Source organism: Sapajus apella, unplaced genomic scaffold (assembly GCF_009761245.1).
Source record: "Sapajus apella isolate SASKATOON/1434 unplaced genomic scaffold, GSC_monkey_1.0 scaffold176, whole genome shotgun sequence".
Lineage (NCBI taxonomy): Eukaryota > Metazoa > Chordata > Mammalia > Primates > Cebidae > Sapajus > Sapajus apella.
The window spans coordinates 52,133-68,328 of record NW_022437116.1 but is presented as its reverse complement, the minus strand read 5'-3'; the positions used below and the strand labels follow the sequence as shown (position 1 = coordinate 68,328).

Here is a 16,196-nt window from a genome sequence, read left to right as displayed (position 1 = left end):
AAGTGAGGTGCTATTATTTCTTTTGGCCTTGGAAGATCTTCTAATGGGACAGGTTCAGCTTCTTCAGCAACAAGCAAGTTTGGTGGGGATGAGATACAAAAATAAGACCTCACCTATAAAACCAATGAAACAAAATGAAGAAAACATGAACACTGCAGTAGTTTCCAAAGGAAAAATAGCATTTTCAAGGAAAAGTGATGTTTCCAAAATTTCTTTCCAAAGGAATAACAGCATTTTCAAAGAAAAGTACCATCCCTAAAATTCAACATAGCTTCTGACTCTAAAAATCACACAACTACTCCCAGCCACATACAAGGCATTTTCAGGAAAAGGAGTGAAACAAAAAGGAAAAGAAAAGACTTCGTGACTTCAACTTCTCCAGGGTGTTAACCAATCAGCATCAGCCATCCAGAATCTACCACCTGGAAAACGTAAATGCGATCAGAAAAAATCCCCTATTCAAAGAACAAATATGATACTCAAAATTAGTCCATCTCTGTTCAAGTAAATGAATAAAATAAGAATATAAATTTTCTTATCTGTATATCCACAATAATTTTTAAAATGGCTAATTTGGGTAATGGGATAATAAATTATTTTATTTAATTTTTAATTTTGTCCATAATTTTGGTTTCAATTTTTCTGTGAAGTAAATAAGTTATATTTTAATCAGAAGGGGGTCTTAGGAAATTAGTTTCTCTTTGGAGTGTGTCCATTCTTTCTTACCTTTCTGAAATCAGTGAGTTTGTCCTCCACTCTCAAATGGCACACGGACGTTCTTGCATTTATAGCAGGCCGGACGCCATGAAAAATTCATGGCTTTACATGGACATTTCCAATTCGCTGGAATTGGCAATGAGGCACACTTCTCCCGTTGCTGGGATCCTGAGACTTTATTCACTTTTGGTTGCTTGGCCTTCTGCCCCTCAGGCTGCTGCTTCTTCGGGCTTTCTCTGACACCATGGCTCCTGCTGTCCCCCAGGGGAGTGTCCTGGGGCCTCTCTGGACCTTCTTCTGGTTTGCAGCTCCTGCTGAACACCAGGGTGGCCATCCCCTGGGCCCCCTCTGGGTTTCCGTCCTGGCTGTAGCTTCTGCTGTCTCCCTGGGGGACAGTCCCCTGGGACGTCTCTGGACCTTCTTCCTTGATATGACTTTCGCTGCCCCCCAGGGGGACAGTCCCCTGGGGCTTCTTTTGACCTTCTGGTTTGCTTCTTCTGATAACCACCAGGGTGGCCATCCCCTGGGCCCTCTCTGAACTTCCTTCCTGGCTGTAGCTTCTGCTGTCTCCCCTAGGGACAGTCCCCTGGGGCCTCTCTGGACCTTCTGGTTTGTGGCTCCTTCTAAACACCAGGGTGGGCCTCGTCTGGGCCCTCTTTGGACCTTCTTTCTGATTTTGTGTCTTTCTGGGCCCCTGGGGTCTTTCTGTACCTTTTTCCTGCAAGTGGCTTCTGTGGCTCCACAGTGGGGCTGTCCCCTGGGGCCTCTCTGAATCTTCTTCTTGGTTTTGGCGCCCACTGTCCCCAGGGAGGGGCATTCCTTGGGACCTCTCTGAATCTTCTCCCTGGCTGTGGCTTCTGCTGTCTCCTAAAGGGAATGACCCCTGTAGGATCTCAGAACCTTCCTCCTGGATGCAGCTTCTCTGGTACCACAGAGGGGCCACCTCCTCCTGGAAGTCCACTGCAGGCCACTGGCAAGGTGGGTGGATCCCAGGAGGAGGCATCTGAAGTGGGACTGCTGCTGCTTCTGCTCCCATGTCTACAGCAGGTGGTAGAGCTGGCAAGAATGGGACTTCCATTGAAAATGATGGTGGGCACGGGAATGGATCTGGCACTGGCACTGGCAGAGGAGACTGCCTGGCCTCGGCCCAGGCACTCAGGGGTTCTGGCACACAAAGAACATCTGTCAGGGTTGGCGTCTGGGCATTAGCATGTGGCCCCATGGCCACCGTCCCTCTCTGCTGCTCTGTGGCCAGGGGCCATGCCACAGCCCCATGCTGCTCTGTTTGCGGCCCAGCCATTATTTCACGGGCCAGTGGAGCAGCCTGGGGAAATCTCTCAACCTGGAGCAGCCTCCCGTACAGCCCATCACGCTCATTCAGCGCCTGCTGCAGAGCGGACTGCGTGAAGTGCAGCTGCGTTGCCGCCGCCTCACGCTCCAGGCGCAGCTGCTCCAGCTGGGAGGTCAGAGCCCAGGAGGCCGCCTGGCGCTCTTCCACATGCCCTTGCAGCCGCCGAACCTGGTACAGCAGCTGCTCCCGCTGCCCTGCGGCCACTCGCACACTCAAAGCCAACGCGCTCCAGGTGCAGGCCCTCTTAATGGACCGCGGCACGTTCGGGTCGGCCACAATGGCCCGAAGCCCGTCCTCTACCTCGTTCCACGGCCGCGAGCGGAAGGCCACGTAAAAGGCTGGGCCGCTGCCATCCCTGAGGACTTCATCGTTTATGAACCTGATCACATCACTGTGGCGGAACCCGCTGGCGTGGTCTCCAAAATTCACCGCCATGGCGGCTGCGGCCTAGTCAAGCAGCTGCCTCACCGCTGTCGCCTCGGCTGCGGCCGTCACTTCCGGTACAGGCTGCTGCCGCCAACCAGTCCGTCCCTCCCCTGCCCTCTCAGTCTTACTTTAGTCCTTGCTCAGTCCTGGCCTCCTCCTCGGCCTCCTCCCTCCCTCACTCCCTTGTTCTCACAAAGAGTGAAGCAGGTCCCCTTCGCCACACCAAACCAGACGAGCGACTCCGCGACACGCCACAGAGAAAAGCTGAATCATGCCGCAAGGCCTGCTGGGGCCCGGAAGGCCCGCTGGGACCAGCTTCCTTTGGCGCCGCACTCCCGGCAGGGAAAATGGGTGTGCTGCAGACTGCAGTGACCCAACAGAAACTTTGTTTCCAAGAGCTTAGAGAGGATAAAATTCAGCATCATGGAATGAATTCCTAATCAGGTGATGGAGTTGGATAGTTGTATATATACATGGTACATGGGTGCTGTTCTTTCCTTTTTTTTTTTTTTTTTTTTTTTTTTTGGAGACGGAGTCTCATTCTGTCGCCCAGGCTGGAGTGCCATGGTGCGATCTTGGCTCACTGCAGCCTCAGCATCCTGAGTAGCTGGGAATACATGCACATGCCACCATTGCCCGGCTAATTTTGTATTTTTGGTAGAGACAGGGTTTCACCATGTTGTCCAGGCTGGTCTCAAACTCCCCTGACCTCAAGTGATCTACCTGCCTTGGCCTCCCAAAGTGTCCATTAACATAGATTTATATTGTGTTATGCAGCTGTCTGTTAAATCTGTTGTTAAAAAAGATAAGTTATGGCTGAGCATGTGGCTCATGCCTGTAATCCCAGCACTTTGGGAGGCCAAGGCATGGTTGCTGGCACCTGTAATCTCAGCTACTCAGGAGGCTGTGGCAGGAGAATTGCTTGATCTTGGGAGGCAGAGGTTGCAATGAGCGGTGATCACAGCACTGCATTCTGGCCTGTGTAACCAGAGTGAAATTTTGTCTGAAAAAAAAAAAAAAGAAAAGTTAAAAACCAAAAATACATTAATTTTTTTTTTTTTTTTTTTTTTTTTTTTTTTTTTTTACCTACATTGATACCTTTACAATGTGCTTTTTGTTTGAATTCTAGTTACTGTCTAGAAGAGTGCAGCTTGGAGGACTCCCTTTAGCATTTCTGGTAGGGAAGATCCAGATCATAGAGGAGCATTTATTCAAAAGGAAAAAGAGATACCCTCTGAGATCAGAGTTGACCAGATAAAGATGGGAGTGAATTTACAAGGTCATCATGCCTCATTTACTTGCTTTTCTTGATGACAGGGATTCTAAGTTCATCTGTTCAGGAGCTAAGGGAAGTGTGCAGATAGCATGACTGACTCCATGGAATGTCTGAAGTCGTAACTGAGATTACAAGAGATGGAGCTGAGACAAGCTCCCATGTATATACTTATCCAACTCGATCACCTGGCTAGGAATTCATTCCATGATACTGGATATTGTCTTTTCTGGCTGGGCACAGTGGCTCATGCCTGTAATCCCAGCACTTTGGGAGGCCAAGGCAGGTAGATCACTTGAGGTCAGGGGAGTTTGAGACCAGCCTGGACAACATGGTGAAACCCTGTCTCTACCAAAAATACAAAATTAGCCGGGCAATGGTGGCATGTGCATGTATTCCCAGCTACTCAGGATGCTGAGGCTGCAGTGAGCCAAGATCGCACCATGGCACTCCAGCCTGGGCGACAGAATGAGACTCCGTCTCCAAAAAAAAAAAAAAAAAAAAAAAAAAAGGAAAGAACAGCACCCATGTACCATGTATATATACAACTATCCAACTCCATCACCTGATTAGGAATTCATTCCATGATGCTGAATTTTATCCTCTCTAAGCTCTTGGAAACAAAGTTTCTGTTGGGTCACTGCAGTCTGCAGCACACCCATTTTCCCTGCCGGGAGTGCGGCGCCAAAGGAAGCTGGTCCCAGCGGGCCTTCCGGGCCCCAGCAGGCCTTGCGGCATGATTCAGCTTTTCTCTGTGGCGTGTCGCGGAGTCGCTCGTCTGGTTTGGTGTGGCGAAGGGGACCTGCTTCACTCTTTGTGAGAACAAGGGAGTGAGGGAGGGAGGAGGCCGAGGAGGAGGCCAGGACTGAGCAAGGACTAAAGTAAGACTGAGAGGGCAGGGGAGGGACGGACTGGTTGGCGGCAGCAGCCTGTACCGGAAGTGACGGCCGCAGCCGAGGCGACAGCGGTGAGGCAGCTGCTTGACTAGGCCGCAGCCGCCATGGCGGTGAATTTTGGAGACCACGCCAGCGGGTTCCGCCACAGTGATGTGATCAGGTTCATAAACGATGAAGTCCTCAGGGATGGCAGCGGCCCAGCCTTTTACGTGGCCTTCCGCTCGCGGCCGTGGAACGAGGTAGAGGACGGGCTTCGGGCCATTGTGGCCGACCCGAACGTGCCGCGGTCCATTAAGAGGGCCTGCACCTGGAGCGCGTTGGCTTTGAGTGTGCGAGTGGCCGCAGGGCAGCGGGAGCAGCTGCTGTACCAGGTTCGGCGGCTGCAAGGGCATGTGGAAGAGCGCCAGGCGGCCTCCTGGGCTCTGACCTCCCAGCTGGAGCAGCTGCGCCTGGAGCGTGAGGCGGCGGCAACGCAGCTGCACTTCACGCAGTCCGCTCTGCAGCAGGCGCTGAATGAGCGTGATGGGCTGTACGGGAGGCTGCTCCAGGTTGAGAGATTTCCCCAGGCTGCTCCACTGGCCCGTGAAATAATGGCTGGGCCGCAAACAGAGCAGCATGGGGCTGTGGCATGGCCCCTGGCCACAGAGCAGCAGAGAGGGACGGTGGCCATGGGGCCACATGCTAATGCCCAGACGCCAACCCTGACAGATGTTCTTTGTGTGCCAGAACCCCTGAGTGCCTGGGCCGAGGCCAGGCAGTCTCCTCTGCCAGTGCCAGTGCCAGATCCATTCCCGTGCCCACCATCATTTTCAATGGAAGTCCCATTCTTGCCAGCTCTACCACCTGCTGTAGACATGGGAGCAGAAGCAGCAGCAGTCCCACTTCAGATGCCTCCTCCTGGGATCCACCCACCTTGCCAGTGGCCTGCAGTGGACTTCCAGGAGGAGGTGGCCCCTCTGTGGTACCAGAGAAGCTGCATCCAGGAGGAAGGTTCTGAGATCCTACAGGGGTCATTCCCTTTAGGAGACAGCAGAAGCCACAGCCAGGGAGAAGATTCAGAGAGGTCCCAAGGAATGCCCCTCCCTGGGGACAGTGGGCGCCAAAACCAAGAAGAAGATTCAGAGAGGCCCCAGGGGACAGCCCCACTGTGGAGCCACAGAAGCCACTTGCAGGAAAAAGGTACAGAAAGACCCCAGGGGCCCAGAAAGACACAAAATCAGAAAGAAGGTCCAAAGAGGGCCCAGACGAGGCCCACCCTGGTGTTTAGAAGGAGCCACAAACCAGAAGGTCCAGAGAGGCCCCAGGGGACTGTCCCTAGGGGAGACAGCAGAAGCTACAGCCAGGAAGGAAGTTCAGAGAGGGCCCAGGGGATGGCCACCCTGGTGGTTATCAGAAGAAGCAAACCAGAAGGTCAAAAGAAGCCCCAGGGGACTGTCCCCCTGGGGGGCAGCGAAAGTCATATCAAGGAAGAAGGTCCAGAGACGTCCCAGGGGACTGTCCCCCAGGGAGACAGCAGAAGCTACAGCCAGGACGGAAACCCAGAGGGGGCCCAGGGGATGGCCACCCTGGTGTTCAGCAGGAGCTGCAAACCAGAAGAAGGTCCAGAGAGGCCCCAGGACACTCCCCTGGGGGACAGCAGGAGCCATGGTGTCAGAGAAAGCCCGAAGAAGCAGCAGCCTGAGGGGCAGAAGGCCAAGCAACCAAAAGTGAATAAAGTCTCAGGATCCCAGCAACGGGAGAAGTGTGCCTCATTGCCAATTCCAGCGAATTGGAAATGTCCATGTAAAGCCATGAATTTTTCATGGCGTCCGGCCTGCTATAAATGCAAGAACGTCCGTGTGCCATTTGAGAGTGGAGGACAAACTCACTGATTTCAGAAAGGTAAGAAAGAATGGACACACTCCAAAGAGAAACTAATTTCCTAAGACCCCCTTCTGATTAAAATATAACTTATTTACTTCACAGAAAAATTGAAACCAAAATTATGGACAAAATTAAAAATTAAATAAAATAATTTATTATCCCATTACCCAAATTAGCCATTTTAAAAATTATTGTGGATATACAGATAAGAAAATTTATATTCTTATTTTATTCATTTACTTGAACAGAGATGGACTAATTTTGAGTATCATATTTGTTCTTTGAATAGGGGATTTTTTCTGATCGCATTTACGTTTTCCAGGTGGTAGATTCTGGATGGCTGATGCTGATTGGTTAACACCCTGGAGAAGTTGAAGTCACGAAGTCTTTTCTTTTCCTTTTTGTTTCACTCCTTTTCCTGAAAATGCCTTGTATGTGGCTGGGAGTAGTTGTGTGATTTTTAGAGTCAGAAGCTATGTTGAATTTTAGGGATGGTACTTTTCTTTGAAAATGCTGTTATTCCTTTGGAAAGAAATTTTGGAAACATCACTTTTCCTTGAAAATGCTATTTTTCCTTTGGAAACTACTGCAGTGTTCATGTTTTCTTCATTTTGTTTCATTGGTTTTATAGGTGAGGTCTTATTTTTGTATCTCATCCCCACCAAACTTGCTAGTTGCTGAAGAAGCTGAACCTGTCACAAAGTGCTGGGATTATAGGCATGAGCCACGGCACCCAGCCCCCCAATTTTTTTTTCTTTTTAAGAAAAGAGAAAGAATTTTTAAAACTTTCCCACTCTTTGAGGATTGACTCTGTTTTGGGAAACTCCCTCAATGCTTACCCAGATCATTTACAATGCTGCCTTTGCCTTTACTTCCTTGTATGTGGCGAACCTGAAAGTCAGCAACGAGTAGAAGTATAGCGTCTTTTCAGGCCTTTTCTGAGCATGTCCAGTCTTGGGCATGTACAAGGCTTTCTCAATTCTCTGATTTACATTAGAGATTTTAAAAACCCTCATTCTCCCACATATCTCTTTTTCTCAGCCTCTTTCTTCCCAGGATTTTTGGTCTATCTATTGCTTGTCCTGACTGCGATCCCTTGTCCCAGGCTTCTACAGCCAACACTTTTGCCTTTAAATGCTTTTGGTAAATGCCACCTGGAAATCTGTCCCATCCCTGCAAATTCAGAGTCAGGTGGGCAAAACAGAAGTAAGCCCTTACATCTGTCCTTCAGGGAGCTTCCAGAAAGATTAAAACACACAACCACAATTCTTTCAGAATACGGCCCATATTGCACCATCTGGCACATGGCATCCTGCACTAGGAGTACAGACTGCAGTTTTCAAGGCTGCCTCCAATCTAGTGTGTGGGGAAAGATAGACAGGCAATTTGAAACGCCAGAGAGCTCCCTTACTGCAAGGCAGCAGCTTCTTTCTTCATTAAGCTTTCCCCTGGTTGTTACAAGCTTTGACTAGATTCCAGAGTTCTGCAAAAGTTAATTCTGACAGTATTTTCCAGCTCTATTAGATGCTTTTATGGAGGGATAGCGACCTCAAGTTCCCTGCTCTGCCATTTTTTGTATAAAGAGAGCTATCATACCCCAAAGCTATTAATATCGCAAGTAAGATTAATTTTATCTCCTTGTCAGCTATCACTCATCCTTCCAGCTCAATCACCACCTCCTCCAAGAAGTCTTCCCTGACCACTACACCATCAGTACTGTGTAATTAGTTTTTTAATTCTTCTTTCTCTTCAATTAGACTTGATCCCTTGAGAACAGAGATTGTGTCCCTTCACCCCTGCATTCCTAGCACCTGACATGGTTCCTATTACGTGTAGTGCTTATAAACGCTGAAAGAAGGGAACAAAGCAAGGGAAGATAGTAAGAAAGGAAAGAAAAAGAGAAAAATAGAGACTATTTCACGAGTTCTATAATCTTGGTTAAAGGTCACACTGAAAGCTATAAGGGAATATTCATGTCATATTTTCGATTCAGAGAAAAACAATTTTTTAAAGACACACACTTTCCTAAAGCAAAAATTTTACTGTATCCAAACTGATGCATCTGTCTTTGGGGAAGTGCTTTCATATACTGTTAAACTTCATGACAATTTCAAACTATTTCCAAATTAATGTAACAAGGCTTCATAAATGCCAGTGTGTTTTTAAATTATTAAGTTTAAAGTACTTTTGGCCTTTGGGCCCTTTATGGAATCAATTTCCACTATATTGAGACAGGAAGGTGATATATAATGGCCTACAAAGTGAGTTTTAAAGGGTAACCTGGCTGAGTTATCATTCTTGATGAAACAATGATAATATCACAAATACCACCACACTTTACTTTGCAGGTGTGCAAGTTTGCAAAGTGTGAATGTATGTTTACAAGAGGTAGAACAATTCAATTGCATAAATTAATCAATCTGAGAAACCACATTAAAAACATAGCTAATTTTTACATGATTTTCAGTAAGTTCTTATACTTTCAATTTTAGTATAAGCTCTGTCACAAAGCCTTCATAACAACTTTAAATGATAATCATTGATGATAAAGGAAGGAAAATAACATTTTAAAGTTCAGAGTATTACTATGTATCTACATTTGTGCAGATTTAATCTCCTAGGAATCAAAAGTGGTAAATAGAATAGAGAAAAGGCACATAGAGTAAATACAAGCTATATATGCTGAGTACTGAGGAACAAGTTTCATGCTGCTTTAGGGAAATTTACACCTTTGATTACATATGCTTTCTTTTCTTGTACTTTGTACCCACAGTGACCTATTCAATATAGCTACCCAAGAGATGCCAAAAGAAAAGAAAGGAGGCAGCTAGGCAGTTAATCTCAGAAAGACTAGAGTCACGTTCCCTTATTTTTTTTCCATGTGAGCAGAATACATGGGCAGAAGCCCATAGTCAATAATCAACACAAGTGCAAGCACAGCTGAACACAATGGCACATTGTGAGTGAATATACCTTACAATGAATTTCATCAGACCTATCTTGACAACATTCAGGGTTATTATTGTGTATGTGGTAAAATCAGCCATAAAGAGGAAACAGACATAAATTCATTTTCCATAGACAAACGGTTTTTGTATTTTCTTTCTCTTTTTTAGCCCTTTAGTATCTGTAAGTAACATCCCTATTAAACATTTTCACAAATTTACACCTCCCACCCCCACCCCCACCACAAACAAACCCATGCACACAATCTCTTATGTCTGCTTACGTGCTAATGTGGCCTGGAGGACTCAAAAAAGCAGGCACTCTGGGACATTTAAGCTCTAGCCAGCTAATTGGCTAGCAAGTCACACTTGGATCACCACTCTTGGAGGGGAGGGCAGGGGCAGATGATTCATCAACCAAGTGTAGGGATATGAAACAAAGGAGAATGGATGCTGGATCCCCAAAGATCTGAGAGTCTTAAGATTGGGGCAGAAGGTAGGAGGCTGAAACATAAAGGGAGGAATCAAGTAGGTTGCAGATCTGTGAGCAGTTAGTTACCCCAGAATAAGCACAGACCGACTGGTACAGAAAGACTGGGGGACACAACTTTTAAGAAAAATCACTGGGCCCTAATTGGAGGAAACTGGCAGGCCCCTTTGCCTTAGCAATTCTTAGAAATAGCCTATCAATAGTGTCACTTACAAAAATTATTAATATAAATACATCGATAGTAGAGTATAAAATTACTACTACTGTGGTTTTGATCTAATGGCAAGAGGGTGACTTCTGAAAGCACTGGATACCTGAAGGTCCAGTAGGCTATATCTGATGATTGAATAAACCAGAAGAGGTGAAGTCAGCATCTATTTTGCACTGGTGAGGATAGTACTGACAAGCTCAACCCCACACCACCCCATAATCTCTTTTTCAAATGCCACTTGAGCTATCCTTGTCATTTTTCCAACACTGTCTTGAGCCTTGAGCAATGAAGTACAGATTGCTGTTAGACAGTGAGATCCAGTAGGATTTTATGAAATTTTTCTTAGTCTGAGGAGGACAGGCCCAAAACCATTGACAGAAGAAATCAATTTTTCTTTCAGACTTCACTCATGGCTAAGAAGAGGATGGTGACTTTGTCAATGACTCATGCAGTGCCTGGAATCCATATTCCATTATCATCTTGCTTTCCATAAGGCAGTGGCTAGAAAGCAGACCACTCTCTAAAGGTGCCACCCCATTCTTTCTTTCTTTTTTTTTTTTCTTTCGAGACAGAGCTTTACTCTCGTTGCCCAGGCTGGAGTGCAATGATGTGATCTTGGCTCATTGCAACCTCTGCCTCCCAGGTTCAAGTGATTCACCTGCCCCAACCTCCCAAGTAGCTGGGATTATAGGCATGTACCACCATGCCTGGCTAATTTTGTATTTTTAGTAGACGGAGTTTCTCCATGTTGGTTAGGCTGGTCTTGAACTCCCAACCTCAGGTGATCCGCCTGCCTCGGCCTCCCAAAGTGCTGGGATTACAAGTGTGAGCCACTGTGCCCGGCCCACCATTCTTTAGAAATTTGGGATTTGAATTTGGAAGAATCCAGATCACACAGTGCCTTGTGCGAGGTAAAGGCCCTCATCACCAACTCTCATAATAAACATAACCCCCCCGACACACACACACATACACTTCAGAGGAGACAGACCCTGCACCCAATAGAGCAGAACAATAAAAAAAAATTCAGCCCTGCTGTCTACCAAGGGCAAACTCGGAGCCCTGTACCCTCACCAGAGGTGCTTCTATTCTAAAGTGCCATATGTCATCTCTCTTGGGAATGTACATTTTCACATCTGCCTTTACTGACTCAAATCTGAATGGATGCTTTTGACATTTTCTTGCTTATTATAATAGCCATGATTTAGAGAGTGTTTACTATGGGGTTATTACACAAAAAAATGCCTTTACCTCATTTAATCCTCAGAAAAACTCCATATATTAAAGATAAAATTAGCAACCCGTTTTACAGACATACACTGGGGCTCATAAAGGTTAAGCATAAGTAATTTGCCCAAGATCACACAGCTTAAGAAGTGGTGGACTTAACACTGTTGTGAGCACTTTGTCATACTTGGTTTAGAACTTTTTATTTAAAGAAATTTGATGTTAGTGATAACAACTAAAGTCCTTCTCCATCACATTTTCTCCTTTCCTCCCTCGCTCCTTCCATCCCCAAAAGTAACCCAAGCCGTATACCTTCCTGTGTATGTTTTTATAGATATGTATTTATCTATAAACAATATGTAGTATTACCTCTGTGGTAAACAAAGCAACTTATTTCAAATTTGCGTTGTTCACTTTACATGATGTTTTCCACATCTTCCTGTGTTATAACTGTAGATTAGTTCATTCATTTTAATTGCTGCTCACTCTTTGAATGTGCATTTATGTTTTCCCAGTATTATCACCATTAGCAACAGTTGCAGTCAACAACACTGTACACCACTGGCGGTATACATCTGTTTTTTCTGCCTGTATTGTTAATTACTGAAAGAAATATACTGAAATCTACCATTATGACTGTGGGTTTAATTATCCTTGTACTCTCAGTGTTTGCTTTTATACTTTGAAGTTATATTATTGGGAACATAAAAAATTTTAATTGTTAAATGTATCTCTGGTGAATCAAAACATTTATTTTTATTAAAATTTCAAACATAGTAATAATTTTACCTCTAGTAATTATTTTACCTTAGAGTCTATATTGCATGTTAATAATGGTGAGCTTCCTTGCTCTTTGCCACATTTTCTTCATTTTTGACATGGTAACTTCTTACTATATTGTCAATCTTCAGTGCTTTTGAGAAGCCAACATTAATAATATAGCCAGCATTTTTTGCTGCTTTCAGTAGGAGAATTAGTCTGAATAAACTTATTCACCATTACCAGAAAGCAGAAGGTCTAAAGGCAAATTGAAAGCAGCACTCAGTTTCCAAATTCTAACTCCTAGGGAAAAACAAAATTACCTCAGATAAGATGGGAAGGTTGCCAAGGAGAATGTACCTAAACTCTGTCAGAGCAAATGGAAGAGCTAAGTGAAGCTTTTCACATTAGGCATAACCAAGTTAACTCTGCAAAAATGAAAACAAATATTGTGGAAAAAGAATCTAGACTATGAAAATAACACAATTTAAAGAATAGAAGTATTTTGTTGTATTATAAAAGAATTTAACAAGAATATTAATTTAATGAACCAAGGGCTCAAAGACAAATAATGTAACAACAGAAAAAGCAAAAAGGGGAGACTGCAGAACTAAGAAAAAAATGAGAAAAAAAGGCACCTTAACAGATCTATTAAATATATCAAAGATAACAATAAACCAGAATAGATATTACGGAAAATCAAATTATGGCATAAAATAAAACTTGAGATAATTACAGTAAATGCAAAAAATAATGTCCATGAGATTAAAGTAATTAGAAAGTAACACATATATATGTAGGACAAAGATGATCCAACACAAAGATAGTTGGTATCCTCGAAATAGAAATTCCTACTAAAGGGACAGAAAAAGACTTGCCTTCTTCCAAGACAATTTGATAGGGAAAAAATAGTCTTTTCAACAAATGCTGCTGAAACATCAATACCAGAGAATAAATTTGGACCCTGTACTTCATACCATATTAAAAAAACTAAACTTAAAATGGACCAAAGACTTAAATATAACAGTTATAGCTATAAAACTCTTAAAATCAAGGTCCACTGGAATAAAGATTTCTAAACAATACAAAAAAATGTTATCATAGAAGAAAATATTGATAAATTGGACTTTGTTCAAATTAACAACTTCTGCTAAGCAAAAGACACAAGGAAAAGACTAGCCACTTGTGATACATATATACAATAACAGACTCATATGTAGACTCTAGAAAGAACACCTACAAATCGACAAGAAAAAGACAACTCAGTTTTTAAAATGGCATTTCACAAAATTACTTGAATAAGCACATCACAAAACATAGCCAAATGGCCATTAAAGAAGTGAAAATACGTTCAACATCATTAGTCACCAGAGAAATGCAAGTGAAAACAATAAGATATCATTAAAATTCTATCAAAATGGTTGAAATTTAAAAGGCTGACAATATCAAGTGATGGCAAGGATGTGGGACAAACAAAACTCATACATTGCTGACAGGTGTGTACAATAGCACAACCACTTAAGAAAACCATTTGACTTAGAAAACTATTTGACTATATTGTCAAATAGTTTCTTAAGTGGTTGTAGCTTATTAACCTACCCTCTGACTTAGCAATTCTACTTCTAGATATATACCCAAGATTACATACCCAAGATAACTGAGTACATATGCCCTTCAAAAGACATGCACAAGAATATTAATAGCAGAATTATTTATAATAGCCACAAACTGGAAACAAGTCAAATATTTATCAATGGTAGAATGGGTAGTCATATTTTCATACAATTGAATATGACAAGCAGCAATAAAAAACTACTGTCACATACAAAAGTATGGTTGAATCTCACATACATAGTGTTAAGCAAAAGAGGCTAGACATAACAGTACTTACAGTATGCTGCATTTATATGACATTCAAGAACAGGCAACACATATGGTAATTATCTTAGTCTGTTTTGGGCTGCTACAACAGAATATGTGAGACTGGGTAATTTGTAAAGAATGAAAATGTATTTTTTACAATTCTAGAGGCTGAGAAATCAATAATCAAGTTGCCAGCTTCTGATGAGGACCTTTTTGCTGCATTATAACATGGCAGAAGGCGTCACATGACAAGAGAGAGCAAGAGATTAAACTCTCTGCCTCAAGCCCTTTTATAATTGGCATTAATTCAATCATGATAGTGAAGCCCTCATGACTTAAACATCTCCCATTAAGCCCCACCTTCCAATAATGTTGCATTGGGGATTAAGTTTCCAACACATGCTTTTGGAGGTACCCATTCAAGCCATAGCAGTAAATGAGGTGGATTTTTTTTAAATAACCACAAGCTTTTCTGCAGCTCCTGCCATCAAGAGAGTTTATTCCCCACCTCTAGAATCTGAAATGGCCTTGTGACTTGACCAGTAGAATGTAGCAGGGATGACATTGTACAACTTCTGAGCATTCTGCTTTTGTCCTCTTGCTGCCCTGAGATTGTCAAGTAAAGCAACCCACTCTACCCTCTGAGGATTAAGCACCCAAATGGAGGGAGAGAGGCCCAGCTGATAGCCAGCACCAACTATAGTTATATGCATAAGACCATATTAGACCATCTAGCCCTAGTCAAGCTGCCAGATGACTGCAGTAACCTAAGTGGCCTCAGTTGAGACCAGCAGATGAACTGCCTTGCTGAGCCAAGCCTATAATTCTGACCCACGGAATTAAAAGCCAAAAAAAAAAATGGTTGTTATTTTAAGCCACCAAGTTTTTCAATGCTTTCTAATAGGTAACTGATACAGTGATAGAAGACAGAATAGTGGTTACCCCTGGGGGGTGGATAGTGACTGAGAAGGAGCATATGAAAGACTTCTGAGGTACTGGATATATTTCATTTCTTGGTCTGAGTTGTGATTACACAGGTGTATATTTACAAATTAAACAGCTATATATTTATGTGAAAATTCATCAAGCTGTACAGCTAAGATTTGAACACATTTTATATGTTATACTCCAATAATCTGTTTTAAAGTCAAGGTCCATTTGTCTTGTTTATCTCCAAGTATGATAGAATAATGGCCCCCAGAGATGTCTTAATCCTTGGAACCTGTGAACATGTTAGGTTATATGGCAAGGGAAAATTACGATTGCAGATTAAGATTGCTAATCAGCAGATAGGGAAGCTATCCTGTATTGTCCAGGTGGGCCCAATGTCCTTAAAAGTGCAAGAAGAGTAGAGTCACAGGGAGATGTAACTACAGACAAAGAGAAATGCAACATTACCAGCTTTGAAGATGGAAGGGAACCTCAAGCTAAGGAATGTAAGTGGTCTCTAGAAACTGGAAAAGGCAAGGAAATGGATTCTCACCTAGAGTCAGCCCTGCCAAAACCTTGATTTTAGCCAAAGAGACCTATTTCAAACTTCTGAACTACAAAACTATAGGATTATAAATTTATGTTGTTTTAAGCCACTAAGATTGTGGTAGTTTGTTATAGCGGCAATAAAAATTGGAAACACTGGGTTGCTTACTGCTGCAAGAAACTGATTTCAATGCATTTTTTATTTAAGTAAAATATACATATATAATTTACCATCTTTACCATTTTTAAGTGTACAGTTCAGTAGTAATGAATACACTTTTGTCCCCTTCATCCCCCATCCCTCCCCTTCCTGGCCTCTTGTAACCACAAATCTACTCTCTATCTTCATGAGATCCATTTTTTTAGCTCCCACATATGAGTGAGAATATGTGATATTTGTCTTTCTGTGCTTGGCTTATTTAACTTAAGATAATGGCCTCCAGTTGCATCCATATTGCTGCAAATGACAAGATTTTATTTTTCTGGCTGAATAATATTCAATAGTGTATATATATACCACATTTTCTTTATCCATTCATCCATTGATGGGCACTTAGGTTGATTCCATGTTTTGGCTATTGTGAATAGTGCTGCAATAAACATGAGGATGCAGACATATTTGACATACTAATTTCCCTTCTTTTGAATATATACACAGTAGTGGAATTGCTAGATCATATGGTAGATCTATTTTTAGTT

The 16,196-nt window shown here is 43.3% G+C and overlaps 2 protein-coding genes across 2 annotated transcripts; one reads left to right on the top strand and one right to left on the bottom strand.

Moving 5' to 3' along the window:
* Window positions 1-735: 735 nt before the first annotated feature.
* LOC116542967 (testis-expressed protein 13D-like) lies at window positions 736-2,503 on the bottom strand. Its single transcript, XM_032268251.1, has one exon. It carries the CDS (start codon window positions 2,501-2,503, stop codon window positions 737-739), a length of 1,767 nt encoding a protein of 588 aa, XP_032124142.1. The 3' UTR covers window position 736.
* A 2,264-nt stretch (window positions 2,504-4,767) lies between these two features.
* Window positions 4,768-6,535, top strand: LOC116542968 (testis-expressed protein 13D-like). Its single transcript, XM_032268252.1, has one exon. It carries the CDS (start codon window positions 4,768-4,770, stop codon window positions 6,532-6,534), a length of 1,767 nt encoding a protein of 588 aa, XP_032124143.1. The 3' UTR covers window position 6,535.
* The last annotated feature ends 9,661 nt before the right edge of the window (window positions 6,536-16,196 follow it).

Excerpts from the sequence above, each read along its gene's own strand:
- LOC116542968 (XM_032268252.1), top strand. The coding sequence starts at position 4,768 with ATGGCGGTGAATTTTGGAGACCACGCCAGCGGGTTCCGCCACAGTGAT.
- LOC116542967 (XM_032268251.1), bottom strand. The coding sequence starts at position 2,503 with ATGGCGGTGAATTTTGGAGACCACGCCAGCGGGTTCCGCCACAGTGAT.